Source organism: Hippocampus zosterae, chromosome 7 (genome assembly GCF_025434085.1).
Source record: "Hippocampus zosterae strain Florida chromosome 7, ASM2543408v3, whole genome shotgun sequence".
In the NCBI taxonomy this organism is placed as follows: domain Eukaryota; kingdom Metazoa; phylum Chordata; class Actinopteri; order Syngnathiformes; family Syngnathidae; genus Hippocampus; species Hippocampus zosterae.
This window is the reverse complement of record NC_067457.1, coordinates 8224939-8249532: the sequence shown is the minus strand read 5'-3', so window position 1 is coordinate 8249532 and position 24594 is coordinate 8224939. Positions and strand designations below refer to the sequence as shown.

Below are 24594 nucleotides of genomic sequence, written 5' to 3'. Positions count from 1 at the left end.
TCGGGTGTCTTTTAGCTAGTGAGAAAAATAGTGGAAGGATCAATGAATTGTTCTCTTTGTTAATGGGGTGATGTGGTTTTGAGGACGCGACGAAAATGTCACTGAAATAAAGGACAAAGCAGGAGGAGTCTGTGTGATGATTGTTTACCTTTGGTTGCATATTTGGGTTGACAGGCTTGGCTGAGCCATTGTGAGTGAGGCTATAATCTGATATATTGGAATAAACTCCCTGAAGGCCTCTTTGGTCGGTAGGATAAGAACAGTTGATGGGTTGACAACCACCCTTGTGAGGTACCTGTAGGAAGAAAGCATGCTCAATGTTAAAGAGAAGCGGTCGCGAACACCGACATGAAACATATACATACAAATGGCATGACAAAACAACAAATGAAAGACAAACAATTGATCTAACAAAAGGCACAAAACCCTAGTGGGCTCACATCCACAAAGGGCTAAATATCCTGAGAAGTCTTGCTTGTCTCCTTCCTTCGTTTAGTCAGTAGTTATCTATGCCAGGGGTGTCCAAACTTTTTGCCAAGGGGGCCAGATTTTATGTGGTAAAATGTCGGGGGGCCGACCTTGGCTGACATTCTTTACATTGAACAACAATATTGTTCAACAAATTTTAGTAAGCCAGTCTGTTTCACATTTCCATTTTTATTTTAATTTCAACAATCTTAAGAATTTCTTTTGGTTCATTTGAAACGGGTATATCACATGCAACTGCTTATTCACTTGACTTTTTCTTAAACAGAAGTCCCCTGAGTGCAAATTGATTGATTTGAAACATAAAATGTATCACCATGACTTTTCAATAGTCACAAAACCTTTGACTCGAACAACAGGGAAATGAACAAGCAATACACATATCCACAACTGCAAGGATCATTTGAAATATGACATATCAGTCAATATAAACACGGAGTGATGTCTTGTTAACTCGTGAGTGATGCCCTCTAGTCTCTAAATGCTATTACTCATTTAGTGAATGCTATTACTCATTTAGCCACTAGAGGGAAGCAGTACTCTATGAAACATCACTCACCAGTCTACGAGACCTCAGTCAATGCAACACGTGTTCCATTGCGCCCAACCTGCGGGCCAGACGGCACTGATTTTATGACAGGGGCCGAGGGCCGGATGAAATTCGACCGCGGGCCGGATTTGGCCCGCGGGCCGGACTTTGGACATGGCTGATCTATGCTTTTGGTATTATCGTCGTTTCATAACGGCTGCGCAGAGCTCACAGAATAGTTGTCTGAGTGTGTGTTGGCGAATGCACGTCGATTCATGTCGGGCAGAACCCTTTTAGGTTACAATTGGTTCCTGCTAATAATCACCACTAGATGGCATAGGAACACCAACAGGGAAATAAGTCAATGGGGACTATAAAGAGATTGTAACTCCATATATAAGGCACATCGGATTATAGGGTGCACTATCGGATTTTGGGAAACCGGAATGCTTTTAGATGTACCGTATACCACGGAAAATACGGTAATCCTCCTTTTTCATTTAGCCAAAAGTGTACTGACTGACATGCTATCTATCTGACCTTATCAAAGCGTCTCTGGGCGCGCTGTCGGCTTTTGAGATAATTTAATGTTTTTAGGCGCGCCTTATAGCGCGGAAAATACGGTATTTAAGGTTTGCGGATTACTGTTCGACCTCACATTTTTCCAGTTCACTGCATCATACCTGCATAATGCATCCTCTGGCGCCGCAATGGGTTGCGGGGTGACTGCAGCCGTCCCTCCCCACTGGAGGTGATAGCATGTAAGGGTTGCTTGGTGATGATGGCTGGGGGCTTCCGGAAGGCTTTCCGATGGGTGAGTCTTGCGGTGAGCACTGCGGACTGCGGAAAGCAGTCATGGTGGACGGGCTGGCTGAGGAAGGGGTGGCGTTCATACAGTGTGGCCCGCAATCGCCCCCCATATTTGGGAGCATAGCGTTGCATTGTCCCATGTCCTCCATGCAGTTCCCCGGGGAGCTCTTGATATGTTTGGGTGAGGAGAGCGGACAGCTTGAGGACAATGACATCGGCTCTTTTTTGATGTTCACCTCGTATGGGTGATGGCCCATCATCGATGGGGTCGGATTATGCATGGACAGATTATGGGGCTGAGATGGAGTGACGGTTGCTCCATAGCAGCGTTTTCTCTTGTGAAGTTGCATCTTGAGCTCCTCAACCTAAACACCGTGGGCAGAAGAATAAACGTTTGACTCAATCCCGATTGATACTGTACGATGTCTCCAGAAAAAAAATTGAAGCTCGCTGGATCATTTTAAATGCACCGCCCCCGCTTTGTCTATCATCTGAAAACACATTTTTATTGTTCGGCCTTTGACTCAGCATGAGACTCGACGTTGTTTTAGTGTTTTGTTCCTAATTTCTTTTAACCGTTTTTGTTTTTACTCTACGGTATATGCCTGTTTTTTATTTTATGTACAGCGCTTTCTACCGCAGCCGTGATTGTTTTAATAGTGCTTTCTCAATAAAGTTGAGTTGAGAGAGAAACCGTTTTTTTTTTCATTATATTTTTCTGCTAGTTTCTGATAGATGAATGTTCAATGATCAAACAAAAATTAGCATTCTCCTATTACCGTCTGAAGAAAATTTACTATGAAGTGAACATCGTTTTTCAAAATTATTGGAACAGGGAGGTCAGTTTTTAGTTTTTTAAAATTAAATATAAGACAAGAGATTGATTGGTTTCTAAATCTGATACAGTATGTTAACTTCATGTTCATGTTTGACAAAAAATATTGGACCATGTGTGACTCACGCATGCTAAGTTGTCCAGGAGTCTATCTGGTTGATATCTCTTAATTATACAATAAATGGCATGTCAAATCCATAGATTTTCAGAATAAAAGGGGAATTGGAGAGGAGTGTGTGCACTAATTAGCAACGCTGCAAATAATGTGACCGTCCATCCATACAGTTGAACACTTGCTGTTCTCACCTGTCTTTGCTCCTGGTGTAGCTTCCATGTCAGCTCTTCAATCACTTTTTGCTTTTCGACCAGCATTTTGTCTTTTTCTGCGTCCATGCCATCCATCCCTCCACCCTCTCCTGCTCGCGATCCACCCGCTCCCAGCGCATCATCTGCGCCAAGCTGGCCCGGAGATGCCTGCAGAGCAAACTGCGGCGGAGAGGACATGGGCACATCGCTGAAACTGTCTGGGAGGGAACCACTGAGGGAATGCTCCGAAGACGCTGGTGAGATTGGCGGGGTAGAAGAGGTGCTGGGATAAGGGTAATAGCCTCCTTGCGATAGGGAAGAGGATGGAGACTGGTAAGAAGAGAGAGAGCCTGTCGGAGTCACCGGGAAGGTCAAGGTGGTGACATCAGAGGAGCCCGATGGAGATGAGCCGGAATTGGAGTCCTTGAAGGGCCGGAGTCGTTCAATAAGAGCCGTCTTGGTACCTGACACGGGCAATCCACGGATACGCAGGTGCTGTCGGAGCTCTGATACCTTTGCAAAAGAAAAAAATGTATGTCTACCCGCTTTGGGATTTCTAGGACGTGAATCGGAAGCACACGATGGTACGAAACTGTAGCACCTACTTTTAGGTCATCCAAATTGGATGGCAGGGGTCCTGGCTTTACGGGGGAGATGTTGTTTTGGTTGGGATATGTGGTCTTGATCGGTGAGGAAGAGCAGCCGTCTCCAGCGTTCGATGGACCACTGGCTGTACAAACTGACAGCTGCTCGCCGGACCCTCTGGGATCACAGATTTGAACGCTTTACTTGAGAATAAGAGCAACACAGCATATCGTATTTTCTGGACTATGAATCAGTTTTTTTTCATAGTTTGGCCGGGGGTGTGATTTATACTCTGGAGCGACTTGTGTGTGAAATGATTCACACATTCTATCATTTCACATGTTATTTTCACATGAAACCGCAAGAGGGCGCTCTCGGCTTGTGTTGATATGTTCCATATTGGCTGGAACTGAAAACAACTGACTTTGACGAAAGCGACATAAAAGAGGAAGCGCAGTTGGCAGAGATCTTTAAAAGTGACACAGAGGATGAAGATTTCATTGGATTTAATGATTTGGAGTGACACCGGTGGTTTGGTAAACTTGTTCGCATGTTCTTATGCTATAGTTATGTGAATAACTCTTAATATGTTAAGTGAACATACCAGGCTCGTTCTCAGTTCGTTGTTTATGCGTCATGTATTGTTAGCATATTGTAGACTTACTCAACATGTTGTTCTCTATTTTTATTTGCTCGTCAAGATGGCACGTCTGTTCTCTGTGTTGGATTTTATCAAATACATTTCCCCCCAAAATGCGACTTCTGCTCCAGTCTGACTTGTATATGTTTTTTTTTCTTCTTTATTATTCATTTTGCTGCTGGAGGCTGTAAATTTCCCCATTGTGGGACAAATAAAGGATATCCTATCTTATCTTATTTTATGGCTAGTGAGACTTATATAATCCGTATTTTCCGGAGTATTTTTTTTTCTTCTTTATTATGCATTTTATGGCTAGTGAGACTTATACTCCGGAAAATCCGGAGTATTTTTTTTTTCTTCTTATGCATTTTATGGCTAGTGAGACTTATACTCCAGAAAATACGGTACTTGATACTCCAATATTGACTCTACTAACACTTGTTACTCGATTGCAGAGTATTACGTTGATGTTAAGTGTAATTCGGGGGTGACCCGAAAGGCATACAGTGTGTCATTAGTTTGATTTTTGCCACGTGCTTACTTCTGCATCTGCGTCTGCGAGTGCGGCTGATAACTGAAGGCAGGCTGCCGTTGTTGAGACTGGCTCGGCATCTGTCCTGTGTGTGTGTGCTGCTGAGACTGGGAGTGAGTTTGAGCATGTTTCTGCTGGCTGAGGATCTGCAGCTGTAGGAACAGCTGCTGCTGCTGGAGTAGTCGGGCGTACGCCGAGTCCATAGGTGGAGGCGACTTATCAGCCTTCTGGTCCGGCGGTATATACTGGTGGTATTTGAGCTTTTTCACTTTCGGCTTCATGTCTTTGGGCTTCTTATGGCGGTTCTTGTCTGATGTCTTGGACTGTTGGGAAAGTCAAACAAAATATTTCAATACGCTGTCAAATATAAGAGCATTTTATTGCCGATGTGCTCACCTTGACAATAGCGGGAACTGCCAGTGGCGGGTTGGCATGGTTGTTGCAAACTCCAGATAGTCCTTCGTCCTGGCTTTGGTCCGACGGGTCTCTGGTTGTGCCTTCCTGTTCGCAAACGTCAACACATCAAGATAATTATTTTGTCAGTTTGCCGCGTCTGGTAATCTAGAGATTTTTAAATTTGGGTTTATTTTTGTTGTGTACCACTGGGTGGGGTCACTGCTTGCCCGGTAATATTACACATAAAAATGTGGCAGGTAATTTACTGTGACGCCACATGGTGGGAGAACAGGCTAAGATCATATTTGGAACAGACGTCACAACCCGTCAACGTTAAAGTGGGCAGAAACAAACATCAGCGACACGAATAAATCTCGCAAATATGTTTTGAAGACAGCGCAAGGTCGTCTGTACCTGCTGCGCGCCGGCGAGTGCAGGAGAGGAGGAGGAGGACTGCATGCTGCCGACCGCCTCCGACGAAGGGCAGGCCGAGCCCTGAGACTCGTCGCTGTGATGATTTTCGGGAGACAAACTCTCACTGCTGCTGTCCTCTTCAAAGGCGTACGAGTCCTCTTGCTTGGGGAACTTGCCATGGTTTACTGCAAAAAAGACCCAGAAGCATTTTAGACATCCGATATAAGCCAAATAAAATGGAAACAGGAAAGGCCACACTCGTTTTTTCAAGCGTTGGCGCGTCATAATAAAAAAATAAAAATAAGTGTTGACCCAAAAGTTGGATTTGTCAATCTAAGGAAATGAATATGAAGTGATGATGATTGTTTCTGTCGTTAAACAAAAAAAAAAAGTTTGAACGACCTTTCCACCAATGAGCTTGAACCAGAAATCCTCCTCTACGTGAATATCGCAGTCGGCCTCCGCCAAGACCAAACAATCCCATCGTGGGTTATTTTTCATACTTGAATATCATTGCTGTCTGATGAAAAACGTGAACTCTTCACTTCAAGATTATTTTCACAACTCCCGCCTGTTGTAAACGTGTCAAGCCCGCCACCTTAGCAACCTTTTTAACACTGCGTGTCTATTACTCTCCCAACTGTAGTTCAAAACACACTCATCACATCATCCCGTCCGCTTTGTTTGAATGGCCAGCAAAGAATCGCAACATATGCGGCAAGATGACAATAAAGTTGCGTATTGATGTGTGGGTCAAACTACCATATTGGCCCGAATATAAGACGGCCCTGATTATAAGACTACCCCCTCTTTTTCAAGACTCAAGTTTGAAAGACTTTTTGAACACCAAATAAATTTTTATACAGAAAATAATTACAGTGCATCTGAAAAAAATGATTACAACAATATATATTGAGAGAAAAAGCATATTGTTTTGCCTCATTCAAATTTAAAGTGCAATCACATTCGTAAATGAATGGCTTCTGGATTTTGAAATATCACCCCCCACCCCCCGTCCCTGATTTGAGAAGAACTGCTGGCAGCTGGCTAAAGTCAAGCTTCTCCTTTCTCAAGAGCACTTTGAAACACTCATTCATGCCTTTGTCACATCTCGGCTGGATTACTGTAATGCACTTTACTTTGGAGTCAGCCAATCCTCCATTAAGCACTTCCAGTTGGTCCAAAATGCTGCATAACTCCCAACTCTGACATCCATTCACTGGCTTTTCCGTTTTTGGCTGCTCTTTTCGGAATGACCTCCCACTGAATGTTCGGCAAGCCCCCTCCTGTGCCCATCTTTAAAACTCGTCTCCAATCTCATTTTTATTCTTTGGCTTTTGACTCACCACAAGACTTGATTTTTAATTCGGCTGTTTTTGTTGTTTGAATTATTTTTGCTGCATGTCCAGGACTTTTTCAGCTGTGGTTGTTTTAAAGTGCTCTATAAATACAGTTGAGTTGAGTCGGTGAAACACTGACACAGCCACTTCACATCCTGATTGGCTGGATTGACAAGAGCCTGGGCCACGATTGGAGGAGCCTAGAGTGCCTATCTGCGAGAGAGCAGCGGTGTCGATAGCCGCGTACGTGTGAGGGATATATGATGGTCGTTTTGAATCCACACGTGACGCCCAAGAACATATCCCTGGTTTCAGTCACTGCCGTGGGCTCATAAAACCCATTGACACCCCCCTCCCCACCCCCACACTACCCCCCTCACAACACACATTCGCACGCACACAAAACTTCAGGGAGTGAAGTACGTGTCCACTTCATGAAACCGCGTCAATCGGATCGCATGAAGAGACTGAGGTGGCACAATGAAGGGACTTCTACAAGCCTTTGGCCACTTCCACTGTTCAAGTGGCTGTTTAGGAGTTATGGCTGGGTCACATAGTTTCCAGTATTACCACACCGAGGTTGGGAGTACTGTGCCCACGGTTAACCGCTTTAAGGTGAAGGGTTCACGCTGCAGGCAAGCAACAGCATGGTTGCGTCAGAAACCTTTGTAGGTGGCTCGCCGGAGCCACGCGGACTTGTTAAAGCTGAGACAAGTGCTAAAAGGTGGGGAGGTTGTTACAAACATACACGCGTACCCCACCCCTTTTACACGCACACACACGCGCGCATGCTTGCAAACACACTTTGAAAGAAAGAGGGTGGCCTAAATACAGCTGTTGCTCATCCCAATAAAGCACTTCCATCCTTCTGCGGCGGTAGTGTAAACTCGTTGACTGCATCTTTCTTAACGTCGAGTGTTTACCGAATGATCAAGGCAAACAGAACAACTAACCGCTGTAGTCAAACATGTACACAGCATTACACTGTCAGGAATGATATAAAGAGAGCACAAAACATGGATGGGGAGAATTACAAGACAAACAGTCCCAAGAGCCAACGTAACGTGTCGTGCTAAATCAAGTCGCGTTTCAAAGAGTCGAGCGGGAGGGCGTTTCAAGATGGTTCCCCAAACACTTGATCCTCCCCAGTAAACCTTGAGACCAGAAGAAATGGCTTTAATGCATGAAAATACGAATTTGGGAAATTCAGAGTTGATCTTGGTTTTCACTGATATTTTTTGCAGGTTGTTAATTTTTTTTTGTTGGTCTCTTTAGCATGTGCAGTATGGCCATTTTTGAGTTTTTCTTTTGATACGACTTCACAGGCTAGTGATTTTAAGAGCCTCAGAGATTTTTTTCAAAGATTGTAGTCTTCGAAATAATTAACAATAATGTCATTTCGGAAATCCTACCAAAAGATTTTCTAAGAAATAAAATATTCAACGTACTTGCAATATAAATCACAAAAGGACTTTTTTCTCATGAGAAAAAAAAATCTGCTTTTTCAAGAAGACACTCTGTAGATCGAAGATACTTTGTATAGTGCACCAGTTGTTGCTTTGACATGAAGTAAATATATGGTTATATTAGTACAACCAGTAGTCTACTGGTTAGCACGTCCATCTTACAGTGCAGTGGTGCAGGGTTTGATTCTGGCTGCAGCCTTGCTGTGTGGAATTTGCATGTTCTCCCCGTGCCTGCGTGGGTTTTCTCCGGGTATTTTGTTTTTCTCCCACATTCTAAAAACATGCGTGGCACCTTAATGGAACACTCTAAATTGTCAATCGGTAAGCACGAATAGTTGTTCATCGATGTGTGCCCTGTGATTGGCCGGCGACCAGTTCAGGGTGTCCCCTCCTACTGCCCAAAGACAGCTGGGATAGGCTCCAGCACGCCTGTGACCCTCGTGAGGATAAGCAGATCAGATAATGGATGGATGGAGAGTACACAGTATGTTAGTGTAATTCTGAGCTCAAGTTCGCGTTTAATTTTAGTTGGTGCAGACACGGAAAAACACATCAACTCAAGTGCACATTCACTATACTACTGTGTCTAAAGTGTGCTCCAATTTATTCTGGTATAATTAGAAAAGCAGCATGCTCTCCTTTGAAATTCAGCATGCTGAGAATGCTAATGTGGGGGGGCCACTCGGGTTGAGATGCAAGCGCATTCAATGGTGTGTTCATACACGAGTGGAGCATCTCTCTTCTGAATACCTGTCATGGTGAGGGCAGAGTCTAGCGGAATGATATTCTTTTGGACCAGCTCCAGGGGCCCCGGCCTGAGAGCCAGCTTCTCATTGAGTTCCTCTGCGAGGCGGCCTCGCTTTACCCTCAGTTGGTCCTCCAGTGAGAACCTGACTGAGGCTGAGTCTGGAGAACACACAGCAGGGCCACACCATCAACAGGGGTCACACCACACATCGAGTACTGGATCGCATTTACTTGCAGGCTGTATTCCAGTCTGCCATTAGTGAGAGAAATGCTAACTTAATAACATTCACCAGATACGAAATGACTCCGTTGAATAAAAACATTAAGAACTGCTCGTCGTTTATGCTTGGAACACCTTATAACTGGGTGGGTGCCACCTGGTTGTTGGTAATTTTGAAGATTAACACAGGCTGGCGGATCTGAAAAAAGTGGGGTGGTGCGCCACTCTGGGAGTGGTTACAGCCGACTTTTCTCATGGCCAAAGCGGGTACGATCATTCTTTTGCTCGACACAGCGTACTGCATGAAGTCGACATTTGTAGACCGCACCCAACATAAGACTTGCACTCGTACGAAAGTCAAGATACACAAGCTTGTCTATGAAAGTAGAACCCCAAGTCTTCAATTCGCCAATTACAAAATACATGTTTTGCAGGAAACTGCATTACCTAGAGAAGTCAAGCACGGGGAGATCATGCAAACTGAGCAAGATCACCCGAGTCAAGATTCGAACCAAGATTTACTTAATTTCAGAAGAAAATGTCACCTTGGCTGTGTTGCAAACTTGCTAGTACTAGATTGTGCTAAATATCTGGCTCCCGGCCTTCTTGTGTGGAGCTTGCATGTTCTGCCCAGGCCCTTCGTGGGTTTTCTCTGGGTGCTCCGGTCTCCTCCCACATTCCAAAAACACGCATGACAGGTTTATGTAACACTCTAAGTCAGGGGTGGGGTTGCATAGGGACACATGAGAACCAGAAAATATTATGGAGGGCCGGATCAAAAGGGTGAACTAAATTCAACATAATATTAATTGGATTTCTTTATTTAAAAAGCAGTATTTTGCATTTTTTGGCGCGTTTTTCAGACTTTAAGAGTTCATTATTCCGTCGTATCAAACGGGATTTGCTTGACTTGGTGCTACTGTGGGCTTCCGTCGTCTCCCCCTTCCTCCCTATGCTCGGCAACTTCAAGTAACTGTGCCACCTGGCGTTGAAATGCCTGTCATTACAAGTCGAAATGAAATGAATGCAGTCGTTGACATCGAACCTTAATTGTGTACCAACCTTCGGTGGGCCGGATTAAAAAGACCAACGGGCCGGATTTGGCCCCCGGGCCGTAGTTTGCCCACCTCTGCTCTAAATTGTCCATAGGTGCAAGCGTGAGCGCCGGTGGTTGTTCGTCGTGGTGTGCCCTGCGATTGGCTGGCAAACGGTTCAGGGTGTCCCCTGCCTAAATACAGCCGGGAACCCATGTGAAGATAAAGCGTATCAGAAAATAGACGAATGCTATTTGATGGATGCTAATAAATAATTTGAAATGAATGTTGTACATGCATGTTGTAAAATTATCTGTATTGTTTGTGTGTGTGTGCTTTTTAACCATCTTGTTCTTAGTAGCTTGTAGCATATTTTGAGTGGTTAAAAATGCAACCATACCAAGCCAAGAGACTTTGCAAGTGTGTACTTTTTTTCCCATGGTGTTTTTCTACTCTTCCCGTATCTATCATCTGTCCAGTGGCCTCATGCCTTGTACAGCCAGAGATATGTTGACTTACTAGAAAAATAAATGAACTGGCTGTAATTAAAGGGCTGCAGCAGGTGAGATTTTCAACCTTTCACCAATCTCGCTCCGCTAAGCTAGTCCAAATAATCACACGCAGGGCAAACTGGCTTAAACATCTCGCTGCAGCACTCGCAGGAGCGATTACCTGGAAGTGAAGCGAGCGCACCGAATCATTTTGATTATCTGAGTGTGAGAAAGAGCAACAGAAACTTATTTGGTCAAACTGAATTTGAGTCCGATTTTTGACAGGCCATAACTGTGTATCGAGTGCCAAAAGCAAATGAAGGCTGTGCTGGACAACTCGGGGTAATGGTATTCATATCTGATTAAAAAAGGGATTGCATTATATTACAAATATACTTCAATATTGTGTATAAGCTAATGTCAAGCATTTTTTTTCGGTTTCTGTAAGTGTTTTGTTCAGTAGCATGACCCCAAAGTTGATTTTTTTTTAAAAATATATGCCTCAAAAGTCAAGCAACGACTTCGTGGGTGACATCCCATAAAATGCCAGTAAATCTTGTGATAATTCAGTTTGGTGAGCATCCATACCACTGGTGTCAAACTCAAGGCCCGGGGGCCAGATCCGGCCCGCCACATCATTTTATGTGGGCCCCTGAAAGAAAATCATGTGTGTCAACTTGCATGATCCTAGCGAAAAAATGCAGTGAAATGTCAAATTGTGATGTGTAATAAATGACATTGACATTTTGCAATCATTTTGTTACCCATAAAAGTAATAATGCGATAGGTGCGATGAAACATTTTTTGCGGTTTCACTGTCATAACGGCCCTCTGACGGAAGACGTAACTCAAAAGTGGTCCGCGACAAAAATGAGTTTGACACCCCTGATCGATAGGATTATCTTATGGTGTTTTTCTTTCACTCTGGGAATTTTCTTTTGTGTGTTTGTCTGGATTCCACCTGCAAAAACATAAGCGAAAATGAGACCTATTTCCAAGCATGAAGCGTTTAGCTTCTTAACATTCTGAATGACGAAAATGTACGTTTGTCAGACAGCAAAATTCATTGCAGCAATTCCAGGCCAAATGTGATTGCTGATATACTGTCGGGTATATTGATATCCACAACTGATCCAGCCTCAGTGATAAACCACGTTTCCTTCAAGAACAAGTTGTCACGTTGAAAAGCCATTTGCTGCCCACCGTCACAATGACATCATCATCTGTTTATAGCCGCGGAGTCTGCCCTGCTGTCCCAAACACCTCTCCTGTCTCTGCCTGGCCTGATTTAATATCACAGACTTTTAACTGTGTTTAAACTGTGTAACCAAACTGCCTAAAAATCTGTTCAACAACTGCAAAAACGGGCCCACATAGGTAGAATGTAACATGAGCCGGTGAGTTTTGAAGCCGCCTTACGCCAATTTCAAACATTCACCGGCCGAATAAAAACAGGCAATGTCACTTGAAAGCTATTGTAGTACGTATACCTTTTGAGCGTCTTATTCAAATGTAAACACTACGCTAAGAGGAAGGACGTATGGTGCATTAGGCGATCCGCAAAGGATTAAACGTGGCGCTCGTGATGAAAACGGGGCTTTTTACTTGGGGACTCCTACAAGAAGACATGCACTCAACCCGCAGCTAAACTTTATATTGGCTTATATTAGGAAATATTAGTTTGCGCGTCGTTGGTGTGTGCGGCCGGCAGGTAAGGCCACAATCCAGTAGCAACTGATAGATCGGGATGAACGTTTGAAGAGGATAATAAACGGCAGATGTTCCCTCGGTAATATATACAATGACCCGTTGCCTTGTCAACTGTAATAATGCTGCCATGCAAACATGCTAACGAAAGGCTAACGCATTGCTCTGAAAACAACACAAAGGCCAAATACCCCGATATTAAATTGAAGGCCTCGACAAACCAAAACCGATGTGACTTCCCCGCAATCGAGAGATTAAAAAGTCAATTCAAATGCATCGTGTTTCCGCTTGCTGCCGCCTTATCAGTGACAGACTCCAACAACCTGATAGGATAGCGTCGGACCTCTGGATTCTGTTCCCTTACACACTTGGCAACAACGGGTTTTATCGGGGGGTGGGGGGGGGTGGAGGGGGGACTCACTGAAATGGCAAACGGTGACAAAAATATCGTTCAACAAATCTTTTGCTTGAAGTTCATGCCCCCGTCCGTCCTGTTGATCGCGCGGGCAAATCACTCACTTTTAGCTCATGACTTCAAGTACACAACAAAAGAATGAATTAGGGTGGCTCGTCATTGCTCATAGAGGAACCAGAAAAAAGGGAAAGAAATCCCCCCACCCCTTTCCTCATTTGAAGCTATGTCAGATTCCTGTTCAGAGTTTCAACAAAGATTTAGGAGTTTGTCTGTCGGAACTTCAGATTCAGAGTCACCAAAGTTGAACAGAAGGGTTGACCTGTTCTGGACAGTTTCAAAGGTGTTCGGTGGGCTTTGGGTAAAGACCTCTCGGTCATTCCAGACCAAAGTCATCTTAGGTCTTTATTGACCCACAACCTTGCAAACGGAATACCACGAGTATTTCACTCTCAACTTGAGAAACGATCAATATGAAGAGTTGACAGTCCGTGTAGAACGGATAAATGGGCCTTTCGGATGTTGGCAGTCAATACTAAACACATTTACTGAAGTATTACTGCACAGCCCTGACCTGAAAAAGCAGCGGAGACCATTCATCTGGATTATGGCAAAGATTTAAGTGCACTCTCAGTCCAGTCGGGTCTTCCTGTCCTCATCACGATGTCTTCAGGTGACATTTTAGCATTTAAGTCAAGTACTTTGGCATCTCCTGTTTGGTGCCGTTCTGTCGGCAAAAGCCTGCGTAGACACTCCTCGGATGCAGCGTTGTCAACGGGTCACGTTCGATGTGAGCGTTTTCCACATGAAAGCATTCCTCGGCAGTTGTTCACCGGACCGTCGGCCGACTCACCGGCCTTTGCTGTCTCGTCGCATCTCTGCTTGGTGCTTCAGATTGTCCTAATTTCCTCAACATCCACGCGCATAATCCAAGCAATTAGCGGAGCGGATTTTAGCAAAAGGTTTAGCAATCCTAATTTGGGTCAATACCAAATGATGTAGCTTCTAAAAACCCACTTACTGGATAAATAAGTCAAATACATTTTCCCAAAATGTAAATCGCGATCGACCGGCAACTCGCGGACTGGTCCCAAGTCAATGGTGACGGGGTGTAGACGGGGGAAAAAAAGTGTCTCTGTGCGTGTTATTAATATACGATAAATGTTAGTGCACAGTGCACCCTTAGCATCCTATCAGTCGCACTTTCACTAAAAAAGTATTTAAAAGTAAATAAATAAATAAAAAAGCAGGTCACCTTTAAACTATGGTGGCGCTTAACCTGCATCACTGGAAGTTGTTAGCGGTGAGCAGTCTGGAATTGCAGCGTGCAATCAGAGCTTTATTAGCTTGTTATTATTATTCTCATTTGGAGTTTGTCTCATGTACAATTCACAGAGGGCACGGGCAAAGAATGGGAATCTGGAGCGCCGGGAGAAGCATTTTAAAACGGCACACGCGAGCTACGATCCTGAACACGCTGCAAAAGTGCGTCCGATGCATCCGCGTCAAGTCTCTGCTAAGGTAGGCAGTGATTTGCCTTTCACAAACTTTTGTGTCTACTTTAGTTTTCTGTTTGGTTCAGCTTAGGGGCCGTTATGGCATGTGCGTGTGCGGTAACTGGTCGATCGCGGGAGGTTGGCTGATCGAAAAGTAGATCTTTGGTCAAAAAAAGGTTGGGCAGCCCTGGTCTACCTGCGAATAGATGTCAATATATCCACCTTGAATCAGAACATCGATGTTCAAACTCACTTATGCTCTTGGGGGAAAAAAAAACATTCTCACAAACTTCAAAAGTTATATGACGTGTCATAACGTACATTGGAGGGGTTCGTGGCTCAAACAAACCAATAAGGAAATAAAAAAAAAAATGGGACAAGCAGCTGTAATATGGATATAGCCTGGAGTTTGATCTTCGTTGAGACACGAGTTGACTTCAATTTTTGTCGTTGCTGCACCCACGTTTTAGTGTCTTTTTGTCAATGTGGGCTTTTGTGATGCTGATTGTGTTTGTTTGGTGTATGATTGTTACGGTGTTCATAAAAACAACGGTGATTCCCCCGTATAATTGATTTTTTTAAAAATAATTTAAAAAATAAAATGAAATCCAAATCCCAGCAACCTGAATTTTTAGCGACCGACCCTGATCCGTTTTACCGCCTCGTAGTTCCACAGGCGCTTTCTGCTATCCCTCATCTTTTTTCTGTCACGATGCGATCACAAAAACATTGCAGGTTTGGCAACGCAATATTATAATCTGATGATTATTAATAACTATACAACCGTGTGTGTGTGTGTGTGTGTGTGCCGGTATTTCTACGTGGGCGTGGATTGCAGCGTTTGCTCACTGGCCACATGAGGATTCGCTGCAAGGGACCTCGAACTGATGCAAAGGCCTACCAAGACTTCATTTAGACGGGGTCAGGGGTATTTTCAAGCGTCTGTGTGTGTGTGTGTGTGTGTGTGTGTGTGTGCTTGTGTGTGTGTAGAAATGGCTGTCTGCAGCTGCGTTGGAGGGTGTTACTCACGAGGCATGATGCCTTGGTCTGCCAGCTGCTCTCGTGTCCTCCTCTGCTGAAGTCTTAACTGTAGCACTGAAGGTGAGGGGGGGAGGGAGGGAGGGAGGAAGAGGATGATGATAGAGTCAGGCAGACAGATAGCAAAGACCAAACAGAAGGCAAGAAATAACAGACGGAGAAAGAAAAGCGACAGTTATAAAAAAAAATCAAAATAAAAAAGCTGGGAAAAATTATATAGCCCGTCTGCTGTTGCGTAGATGAATTCAAAGCATGGAGCGTACTTGTAGTACACGAACAGGTTGTTGATGAAATACTGAATGTATACACGCGCGCGTATTCTATGCATGCTGGTTCAAAACGGGCGGGGTCGAAAAAAAACAAAACAAAGCAGCTTGCTCACAAATATTACTGCGAGCAGGATGTCGGCAGTGATAAACACTGCTCCTGGCTTTAAACAGATCTGTTCAAGCAGTGTGTGGTCCCCGAGAGGTGCGCGCACACTCCACGCATGCTCAAATGTGTGTATGTCGAATTGTAGACGAAGAAGAGTCAATGTGGGAGTGCGGGGTCATAAACATCAAGACTCCCCCACGTCTGTCGGTCGACTCGTGTCGGTGGTTGTCCTTTTTTTTTCGGGCTCTTTGTTTCGCGGTGCGTTTTCCCCTCCCTGCCGCTATCTGAAGGTCGGTCGTCTTTTGACATCCTGGATGTGACACACGAGTATGAAATGTTCCTTCCATCCGAATTCTAATTTCACAGTTTTTTAATTTTTTTTTTTTCGATTGCTCATTATCCGTTTCAGGTGGTTTGTATTTACGCAGCTTTGACCCCCGCCCCCCTCCCACCACCACTTTCTCCCACATCCGAACTTTCTTCATTTGACGTCAGTCTGTCAACTCGCCATCCCCTTGCGGCGAAGCACCTCTGTTACGTAACTCGAAGCGCTTTTTGCCTTCATCCGACATCTGCGTGAGTTTACAGTGACCCGAGGTCACGACCCCGTTCGTCGCATCATAACACAGAGGATGTAGTTGCGGAATGCGCCGCGACCAAAAACATGGAACGAAAACAAGTTTTTTTTTTCTCCAAAAGCACCACAGATTTAGCCAGCGAAAGGAAACAGGTGTTTTCTGTCCCCCCCCCCACCCAAAAAAAACCCCACCACATCGTCTATGATTTTAACTCTTCCTCTCAAAGTTAATAATTCATTGGGAGACGCACACCAGCTGCCATGAAATCCTCATTGTTATGGAGAGCGGACTTTCAACCATACCATATGACCCCCCCCCCATCTCCTCTTCTTCTTCTATAAGGACATTTGTTTTCCCCGCGTGGCCGTCTCTGGTACACAAACGCAATACCGTATTTATAGCATTTCAGATTGATTGCGTAAATAAATTGGTTGGCTCAAGTAAAGTGGCGCTAATTCCGCGCGGCACCCGTGGCGATTTTGTGATTTACGAAAGGCGCGATGCAGGAATGAAGTCAAAAATCGCTTAAACGAGTCGCTTTCATCAATTCCCAGAACTTCCCTTCGAGCAGACAGAAATGTGCTCGGACGGGGATGTATGAGCACGACTGTATAACTTTTCCTAAACAGGTATTCCTAAATAGAATGTTACTGTTTATTTTAAACCCATACCAGTGAATTTCCACGAAACATAAACTCGCTGCACGAGAGACAATCTTTGGCAGATTTTTGAAAATGAGCCCGAGGTAGTAAGCGGAAGAGTCAACAGGTCACGGCGAAAATACGGATTTTGGATCAGATCCACTGACAAGTGACTCAAAGGCAACAGCTGGACATTGCAGTGATGTTCAGGTACGCAGGACGATTGTCGATTCGAACAAAGATGCTAGGTTTTTTTTTTTTTTTTTTTGGTAGGGACTTTTCAAGACATTTCAGACAATAATCGAAAATACAACGGCGACAACTTAACTCATTCACTCCCAAAGACGTTTTTAAACGTCTTTTCAGACTTGGTCCAGAATTGGTACTGAATGAGTTAACAAATAAAGAAACCATGGTGGCACATTCAAGTCAGATATGAGTCGCGGTGTGCCCCCCTCCCTCCCTTTTTTTTAAAAATAATTACCACGAGTTACCGTTCGGCCCAGCTTGTAGTTTTTGACAGAGAGCTTTCTTGATAATGTCCATTAAATTTTTTTTAGGGATCAAATCTGCTTTTTCTCACTCCGGTGTTGGAATACATAAACGTTGAGGGCGAACGGGGGGCGGGGGGGGGGGGGTACCCTGTCAAACCACTTTTTTTTTCTTTGACACCTTTGTCGCTCCGCGTTATGTAATATCAGTCGGCTCTTGGACTTGCTAATCAAATCAACGTGAGAACCAGTCAGTTCCGACAAACGTCGCTCGGTCCCCGCGGGGCTGGGGAACACTTAAGCGAGATCGTTATCGATTCTTTTTACATTCAACCATGCGGGCAACAGTTCCCATGGCTTTGATAGTATAGTTCAAGCGGGTTGTAAAATGATCAACAAATCGCCTCGTCTCGGTCGCGCAATAAAACGTGAGCTACAATTCCAAAACAAAACAAAAAACGGGTTCATCGAACGACAAAAGCGGCTTGAATTTATGAATTTACAAGGCGTTTGGCTTCACGTGCCGGACGGTTTTCAACTCTTGAATTCGGCCCCGCTCGAGATTAATCCATCCCGACCGTATCATCAATCAGATCTGGAGTAAAATGACCTTTATGGGGATAAAGACAACGTCTCAACATCTGTGACAAATTAAGGCAGCTCCTGCTTGTGTGTGTGTGTGTGTGTGTGTTCCCCCCCAACCCTCCGCCCAGCAACACACAACCTGAACCATCACATTTCTCCTGAACCCTCCGCCCGCGTTCCCTTGAGCACCGTGGGTCATTTCCCACCCTGCCAATCTACTCTAAACAGCACAAAAGGAAAAGCCCCATTTAGTCTGCCACTCCTGCAACGCAATTACATTTTCTTTTTCTTTTTCGGAGACACCGAATAAGAGGCGCACTTGTTATCCGCGAGTACTTGCAGCATTGCGAGTCTCGACTTGGAAAACTTTCACACACACACACAAAACAAAAGCTATGAGCTTCTATCCGCGCCACCTTCCGTTACATTTTCCTCAGGGAGATGGCAGTGTTGCACACGCACGTCGTGTTCACAAAGCCGACTACGCAAGCACAATTGCTCAGTTCATGTCTTTGAATTTCTTCATCCGTCCAATTTCTACAGGCTACTGCTCAATGTATGCATGTTTTTTTTTTTTGGGGTGCGTGACACAAAAATTATCATGCGGTTTTCCCTTCCTCCAACGAGGTTGTGTGGATGCTGTTGTCATCAGAATTTCACAAAAAAAAATAAATAAATATATATATATATATATATATATATAATATATATAAAATATTGCGGTCACAATGAACATGTCACATTTTTGGCACGAAAAAGCTAAAAATCCAGTCGTTTCTTTTACTCAACTCATTCTGGGCATTTTGTTTTTCTCCCCAGTGTGTGGGGGAAAAAAATTCAGGCATGCGTAAAAATAAATCAATAAAATACAAGATGAACGATTTGATGCTGATTCCCCAATTAGGTGTTTTGGATTGAAAAATCTCAATGAATACAAAAGACGCAACCGCCACGCTGTCTTCGGCGGCCGTTTTAATTCGTACTTCACCTCCTTTTGATAAGACCAGGTACACACACACACCAACACACACACATGGTGCATGTGGCACCATTAGCTTCCAATTCCACCTTATTAAGATAACCTCCAACCTTCTAATCTCCTTTATCAACATCCATCCAACCAGAGTGTGAACGTGAACTGGCTTCTCTCAGTCGCTGACACGCCACAAGCGCCCCCAACCTGTCCCAAACGTCACTCTTGAATGTCACACTTTTGATGTCACTGACCAAAGAGCTTCAGCTAGCTAACGTTCGTAGCGTTGTTCGGCTTGTTCGACGGGAAGGCGTCTATTACGAGCACCTGTCACTTGGAGCTAAGGAGCGCCGCTGCGGTGAGTGTCAACACGGCTCCTTCTTGAGGGACGTAGCAAAGGACATCATGAGCGCAGCGTTGCCTGTAAATGTCAAGTGTTGATAGCCAAACCGCTCGCAAAGGCGCGTACGGAATGACCACAAAGGTTTCACTGGAGAATCTTATAATAATAATAATAATAATAATACATTTTATTTATAAGCGCCTTTCAAGACACCCAAGGACACTTTATAATAACAAAAAACACAAAACAAATCTTGACAGGGCATATGGAATATATCTATATGACAACAACAACGGGTCCTTACCTGATCTAAACTTGCTTCGTATCAGTACGGAGTGTTCAGAGCCCAGAAGAGTCATAATGCTTTGGAGTACAGTTCCAGGCTTCAAAAGTTGCGAGATACAGTCATGCGCACCTGGGCCTCCGGCGGCCTTGGCGTCTTCTGGACCCCAAGACTGAGATGAGTTGGAGCAAACCGTGCCTACCTCATCTACAGATCTTTGCCAATATTGAACCAACGAGACAAATTAAGAACAGAGCTTCTCTCAGTCGCCGGTGTTGACACTAGCGAGCGGATCTCCGGGTGCTCCCCTTGTCTCCCTCCGGGGGGGGGGGCTTGATGTGGAAGTGGTGCGAGTCTCGCCGAGGATTTGGTCCCATCTAAGCTGAGAGCTCTGAGTTGGGAGCCAGGCGAAGCATACAGAGATATGCCCCGCTTGGGGAGGGGCTAGGCGGTCTGGGGGTTGCGCCGCAGACCCGCCCGTAGGAGCCGGAGGCTGGACGGGGGTTTGGCTGATGACTTCTTCCTCCCATGATACCGGTGTAAATATATCTGCCTATCAGCCCTGCTGTGTGTTATTGAAGGGGACAGAAGAGGGAGAGTCGTATCGAAAAAGCTCAGCTTTCGGAGAAGAAAAAAATAAACTTTTCACACTGTTGATAAATCAGACTTCCAGACCCCCCCCCCCCCCCCTCCAGACACCCCCCCCCCCCTGCCATACCCCCCCCCCCCCCAAAAAAAGTGACCTCAGAGGTCCATTTGATCCCAATTATTTACGGTGCTAATCGAGTGGTAGCATAAAGACAAAACGGAGAACCCATTTCAGAACATCCCTCAGTAGGCCGCCATTGCTTCCTCCACGGGCACGTTATCACACCCGCGTTTCCGGGATATGATTTTTACCTCCAAATCGATTTCGAGAAATCACAATTACGTCCCAGCATCTGGTGTGTTAGGCCTAAATGATCTAAAACAATGATGGCGAAAAGTGAGTGCCTGATGTGGAAGCATCCAGCCTGTGATGCGAGATCCAAAAGCTAAATATTGTTGGAACAGAACAAAAGGGTGTAATGAAGGCATGTCTAGAGGCCATTAATGTGTATTTATGTGTCAATAAAGTTTTTTTTTCTTCTTTCCCTCTACAGGATTTGAAAAGCACATTTTCATTTTGCATGCATTTAAATAGCAATAAACCAGAATAGAAAAAATTGGAAACAGCTTGGTCCAATAAGTCTGATAACTTTATTTCAATATGTCATAATAGTACTGGGGCAGCCCGGTAGTCCAGTGGTTAGCACGTCAGCTTCACAGTGCAGAGGTACCGGGTTCGATTCCAGCTCCGGCCTCCCTGTGTGGAGTTTGCATGTTCTCCCCGGGTCTGCGTGGGTTTTCTCCGGGTGCTCCGGTTTCCTCCCACATTCCAAAAACATGCGTAGCAGGCTGATTGAACACTCTAAATTGTCCCTAGGTGTGAGTGTGAGTGCGAATGGTTGCTCGTTTCTGTGTGCCCTGCGATTGGCTGGCAACCGATTCAGGGTGTCCCCCGCCTACTGCCCGAAGACAGCAGGGATAGGCTCCAGCACCCCCGCGACCCGAGTGAGGATCAAGCGGCTCGGAAAATGAATGAATGAATAATAGTACTGTGACGTCATACCTGTCAACCTCGGCGAATAACTGCCCTTATAAATGATTACGATTCCCCTTACGAAGCAACAAAAGCCCTTACAATTGCTTCCCGCGCATGCGCGCATCATGCTTTATCAATCCTACCGTACGCAGCGATGAAAAAATAAAAAATAGACGATTGAGGATTACTTTTGCTGGTTTGCCGTGACAATCGTAGCGATCGACGACGGCATTGTCGTTGGCTACCAGCAGGTTAGACGATCTGGATTTGAGGCGAAATGGTCTTTGTGAGATCGGTTCACAATTAAAAAAAAATAAAATATATAAAATTCCCGTATAAAAGTTGTAATACGCTGTACATGATTTGAAAAGATTTTTTTTTAAACGTCTAAAATACGGGGGAAAACGTACAAGTTGACAGGTATGTGATGCGAACATAATCCACATCGACTGATGTTGACTGTCAATAGTGATACCACCACCAAACCAGGAAATGATGGCCTGTTATTTAAATTAGTTATCATCTCACTTTCGTTTTGCTTAATGCTAGAATAAATGTAACTACTTTTTTTTCTTAACTACCAGTAATTTTTTCGTCCTTATGTATCAATGCGGCGTCCCGATGGTCCAGTGGATTGCGGGCTGACCTCACAGTGCAGTTCAATTCCGGATCCGGCCTCCCTGTGTGGAGTTTGTATGTTCTCCCCGGGCCTGCGTGGGTTTTCTCTGGGTACTCTGGTTTCCTCCCACATTCTAAAAATATTCACGGCAGGCTGATTGAACACTCTAAATTGTCCCTACGTGTGTGAGCGTGGATAATTGTTTGTCGCTGTATGTCCTGCGATTGGCTGGGCCGGCCGGCAACCGGTTCAGGGTGTTCCTCGCCTACTGCCTGAAGACAGCTGGGACAGGCTCCAGCACCCCCCTTGTGAGGATGAGCGGATCAGAAAATGGATGGATGGATGGATGGATGGATGGATGGATCAATACAAATCTGGAATAATACTACCAATCTGTCACGTTGTGCCCGAAGCGATAGAAGGATCGCTTCGTGCACAACAAAATAAGGAAGAGGATCCCCGAAATAGCAGACACAGAAAGATGTTTGTCAAAGAACAAAAGGAGTCTTTAATACGAAACACAAAATAACCCGACAGGGAGAATAACAAAAAGCGCTGGTCAAAACAGGGACCAGGGATCAAATAAAAGGACAACAGAAAACGCTTGCGGAAAAAGATGGCAAGGAGGGTCAGATTAGACAAAGATGATAATTTCACTCGTAAGAGGAACAACGACGCGTAATAACAGCCACAAGGCTAAGAGGCAACGAATCAATGCAAATAGGAAATTGGGCGAGAGAAATTTTGGCACAGCGTGGAATTCTCCGGCAGTAAGTCAACTGCCAGAGCGCACAAATAAAGCCAGTGTAATTAGTCCCTAATGGGTGACAGGTGTGTAGGATGGCAACAGGGCCTGCCCCCTGCTGGCAAACACAGGACGTGACACAGCCTCCCAGAAGCGCTGATCAAAATTGGTGGCCTCCGCCATAATTTGATTTTTTTCCTGCTATTCTGTAAACGTGTTGTTTTGTTGTAACCTTACCTAATGTGCACACACGTCTAAATTACTATGTCATGGAACAAGGCAAACCAGCGTTATTGTTGGATTTACATGGGGCATTAAGATGGGGCGGGGCCGCCCACCAACAGGTGACCATTCACTTGAGGTATTTAAAAAAAAAGTGTCGCAGTTTGGTTTAGTAGGAAATGACACTTCGGCAGCATTACCCCAATGGTAAGCTACGTTTGTTTTGTCCGATTTTCTTTGTCAGATCTAGAGAATTATCTTTTAGAGTCAATCATGCTGGCTTGCTTGCTTTGTTTGTCCGCTTTGGTTTGTGTCAGTGGCGCTTTTTGTTTGTTGCATCTCTGAACGTTACTTGCTGTTCGCAATCGGCAGTGCAAAGACTCGCTCGAGTAGCGTTGAAACAACTTGGGCAAAAAAAAAAAGTTAAGTCTTGCAATCGCAGTGGTGTCCATTCTTGGTTCTGTTTTGTTGGAGAGTTGCCATGTCATGTTTTTCCCACTGCACTGGAATGTTTGAATGACGGTATTGCGTTACGGAGTTAATTGTACCGGCGCCTTACTTCCGGGTTCGACCGCTGGGATTTGTAGTCCTTTTGTGGGGTGCCGCTTGTATGATTTCTCATTGTTTAGACGAGGAATAATTTAGATTACATGTAAACTTTACGAATAATAATGATGACAATGACAGTACGTCATGCTAAAGGTCAATACATTGTGATAAAATCACGATTGATGATATTTAGGTTAACATTGTGAAGATGAAGTTATTAAGTTAATGAATTCATATCTATTATTTACATTGTGACGCATGGCGATAGGTACATTATTTTGTTGTTGTTGTTGTGTGCCTCAATAAATAATCAAAGAGTACATAATAAAGTAATCTTTCCATGCTGAGTGACGTTCCCTATTCAGAGGGCCGCGGAGAAACGTAAATAACTGAACAGTTATAAAAACATCAGTCGAGTTTCAGTTATGAGTCTGACTGGCACCGTGCAATAGAATTGGCAGTTTAGTCATTCTCCCAGCAGCTGAGCTGCGGGATTATCTTATCAGCATTTTGATGCAGATGCTCCACTCTGTATTTAACAAGTCACCCTTTTCCTCTAGCTCCTACATACCAGCCGGACATTTGTCAGAGCAGAACTAAGCTGCTTGCCCGCTCTCCTCCAAACCATTCGTCAACAAGGGGATGTCTACTGGTCATGCCAAGACCTTCTCTGTGGTTGTTTATCCACTCGTTTCATTTGAGGCTGGAATGTAAAGTAATACATAAACGAGTGACACAAAAACCATTTCCAGTAAAGGCTGTTTGAGTGCTTAAAAACAGCTATTGTTGTTCTAGTGGTGGGGGGGGGGGGGGGCATATTAGTCATGTAATGATACAACAACAATATGAAGTAATTTCAGATCATCTACTTGAGTGGCATACTGAATTTTGAGTACAGACCCTTCATTGGTTTGCTCGTGCACATATACGAACCGCAACTCTGATGATTTGGTGTATTTTGTAGAATGTATTCTAAACGGAAACAGAACCATGATTTTTAAACCCTTTCCGAACGTATTTAAAAAAAAACATTTGGAAGAAAAGATATTTAATGTGGGCGGCCCGGTAGTCCAGTGGTTAGC

The 24594-nt window shown here is 44.5% G+C and overlaps 1 protein-coding gene across 9 annotated transcripts in view; it reads right to left on the bottom strand.

The window, feature by feature from the left end:
• The window catches only part of myocd (myocardin), a 91009-nt gene that overhangs the window by 7789 nt on the left and 58626 nt on the right, over nucleotides 1-24594 (bottom strand). For 2 of the 9 annotated variants that reach the window (XM_052072346.1, XM_052072347.1), the window contains exons 1-10: nucleotides 19775-20369; nucleotides 15476-15541; nucleotides 9090-9245; nucleotides 5534-5718; nucleotides 5120-5224; nucleotides 4733-5046; nucleotides 3572-3728; nucleotides 2967-3479; nucleotides 1699-2190; nucleotides 149-295 (exon numbers count right to left, since the gene is read on the bottom strand). In XM_052072346.1, the coding sequence (XP_051928306.1) occupies nucleotides 149-295; nucleotides 1699-2190; nucleotides 2967-3479; nucleotides 3572-3728; nucleotides 4733-5046; nucleotides 5120-5224; nucleotides 5534-5718; nucleotides 9090-9245; nucleotides 15476-15541; nucleotides 19775-19829 (2190 nt within the window). In that variant the 5' untranslated portion in view covers nucleotides 19830-20369. Of the gene's footprint in view, nucleotides 1-148; nucleotides 296-1698; nucleotides 2191-2966; nucleotides 3480-3571; nucleotides 3729-4732; nucleotides 5047-5119; nucleotides 5225-5533; nucleotides 5719-9089; nucleotides 9246-15475; nucleotides 15542-19774; nucleotides 20375-24594 lie in introns of those variants that run through there. The other 7 variants (XM_052072342.1, XM_052072350.1, XM_052072344.1 and 4 more) reach the window with 7 other exon arrangements.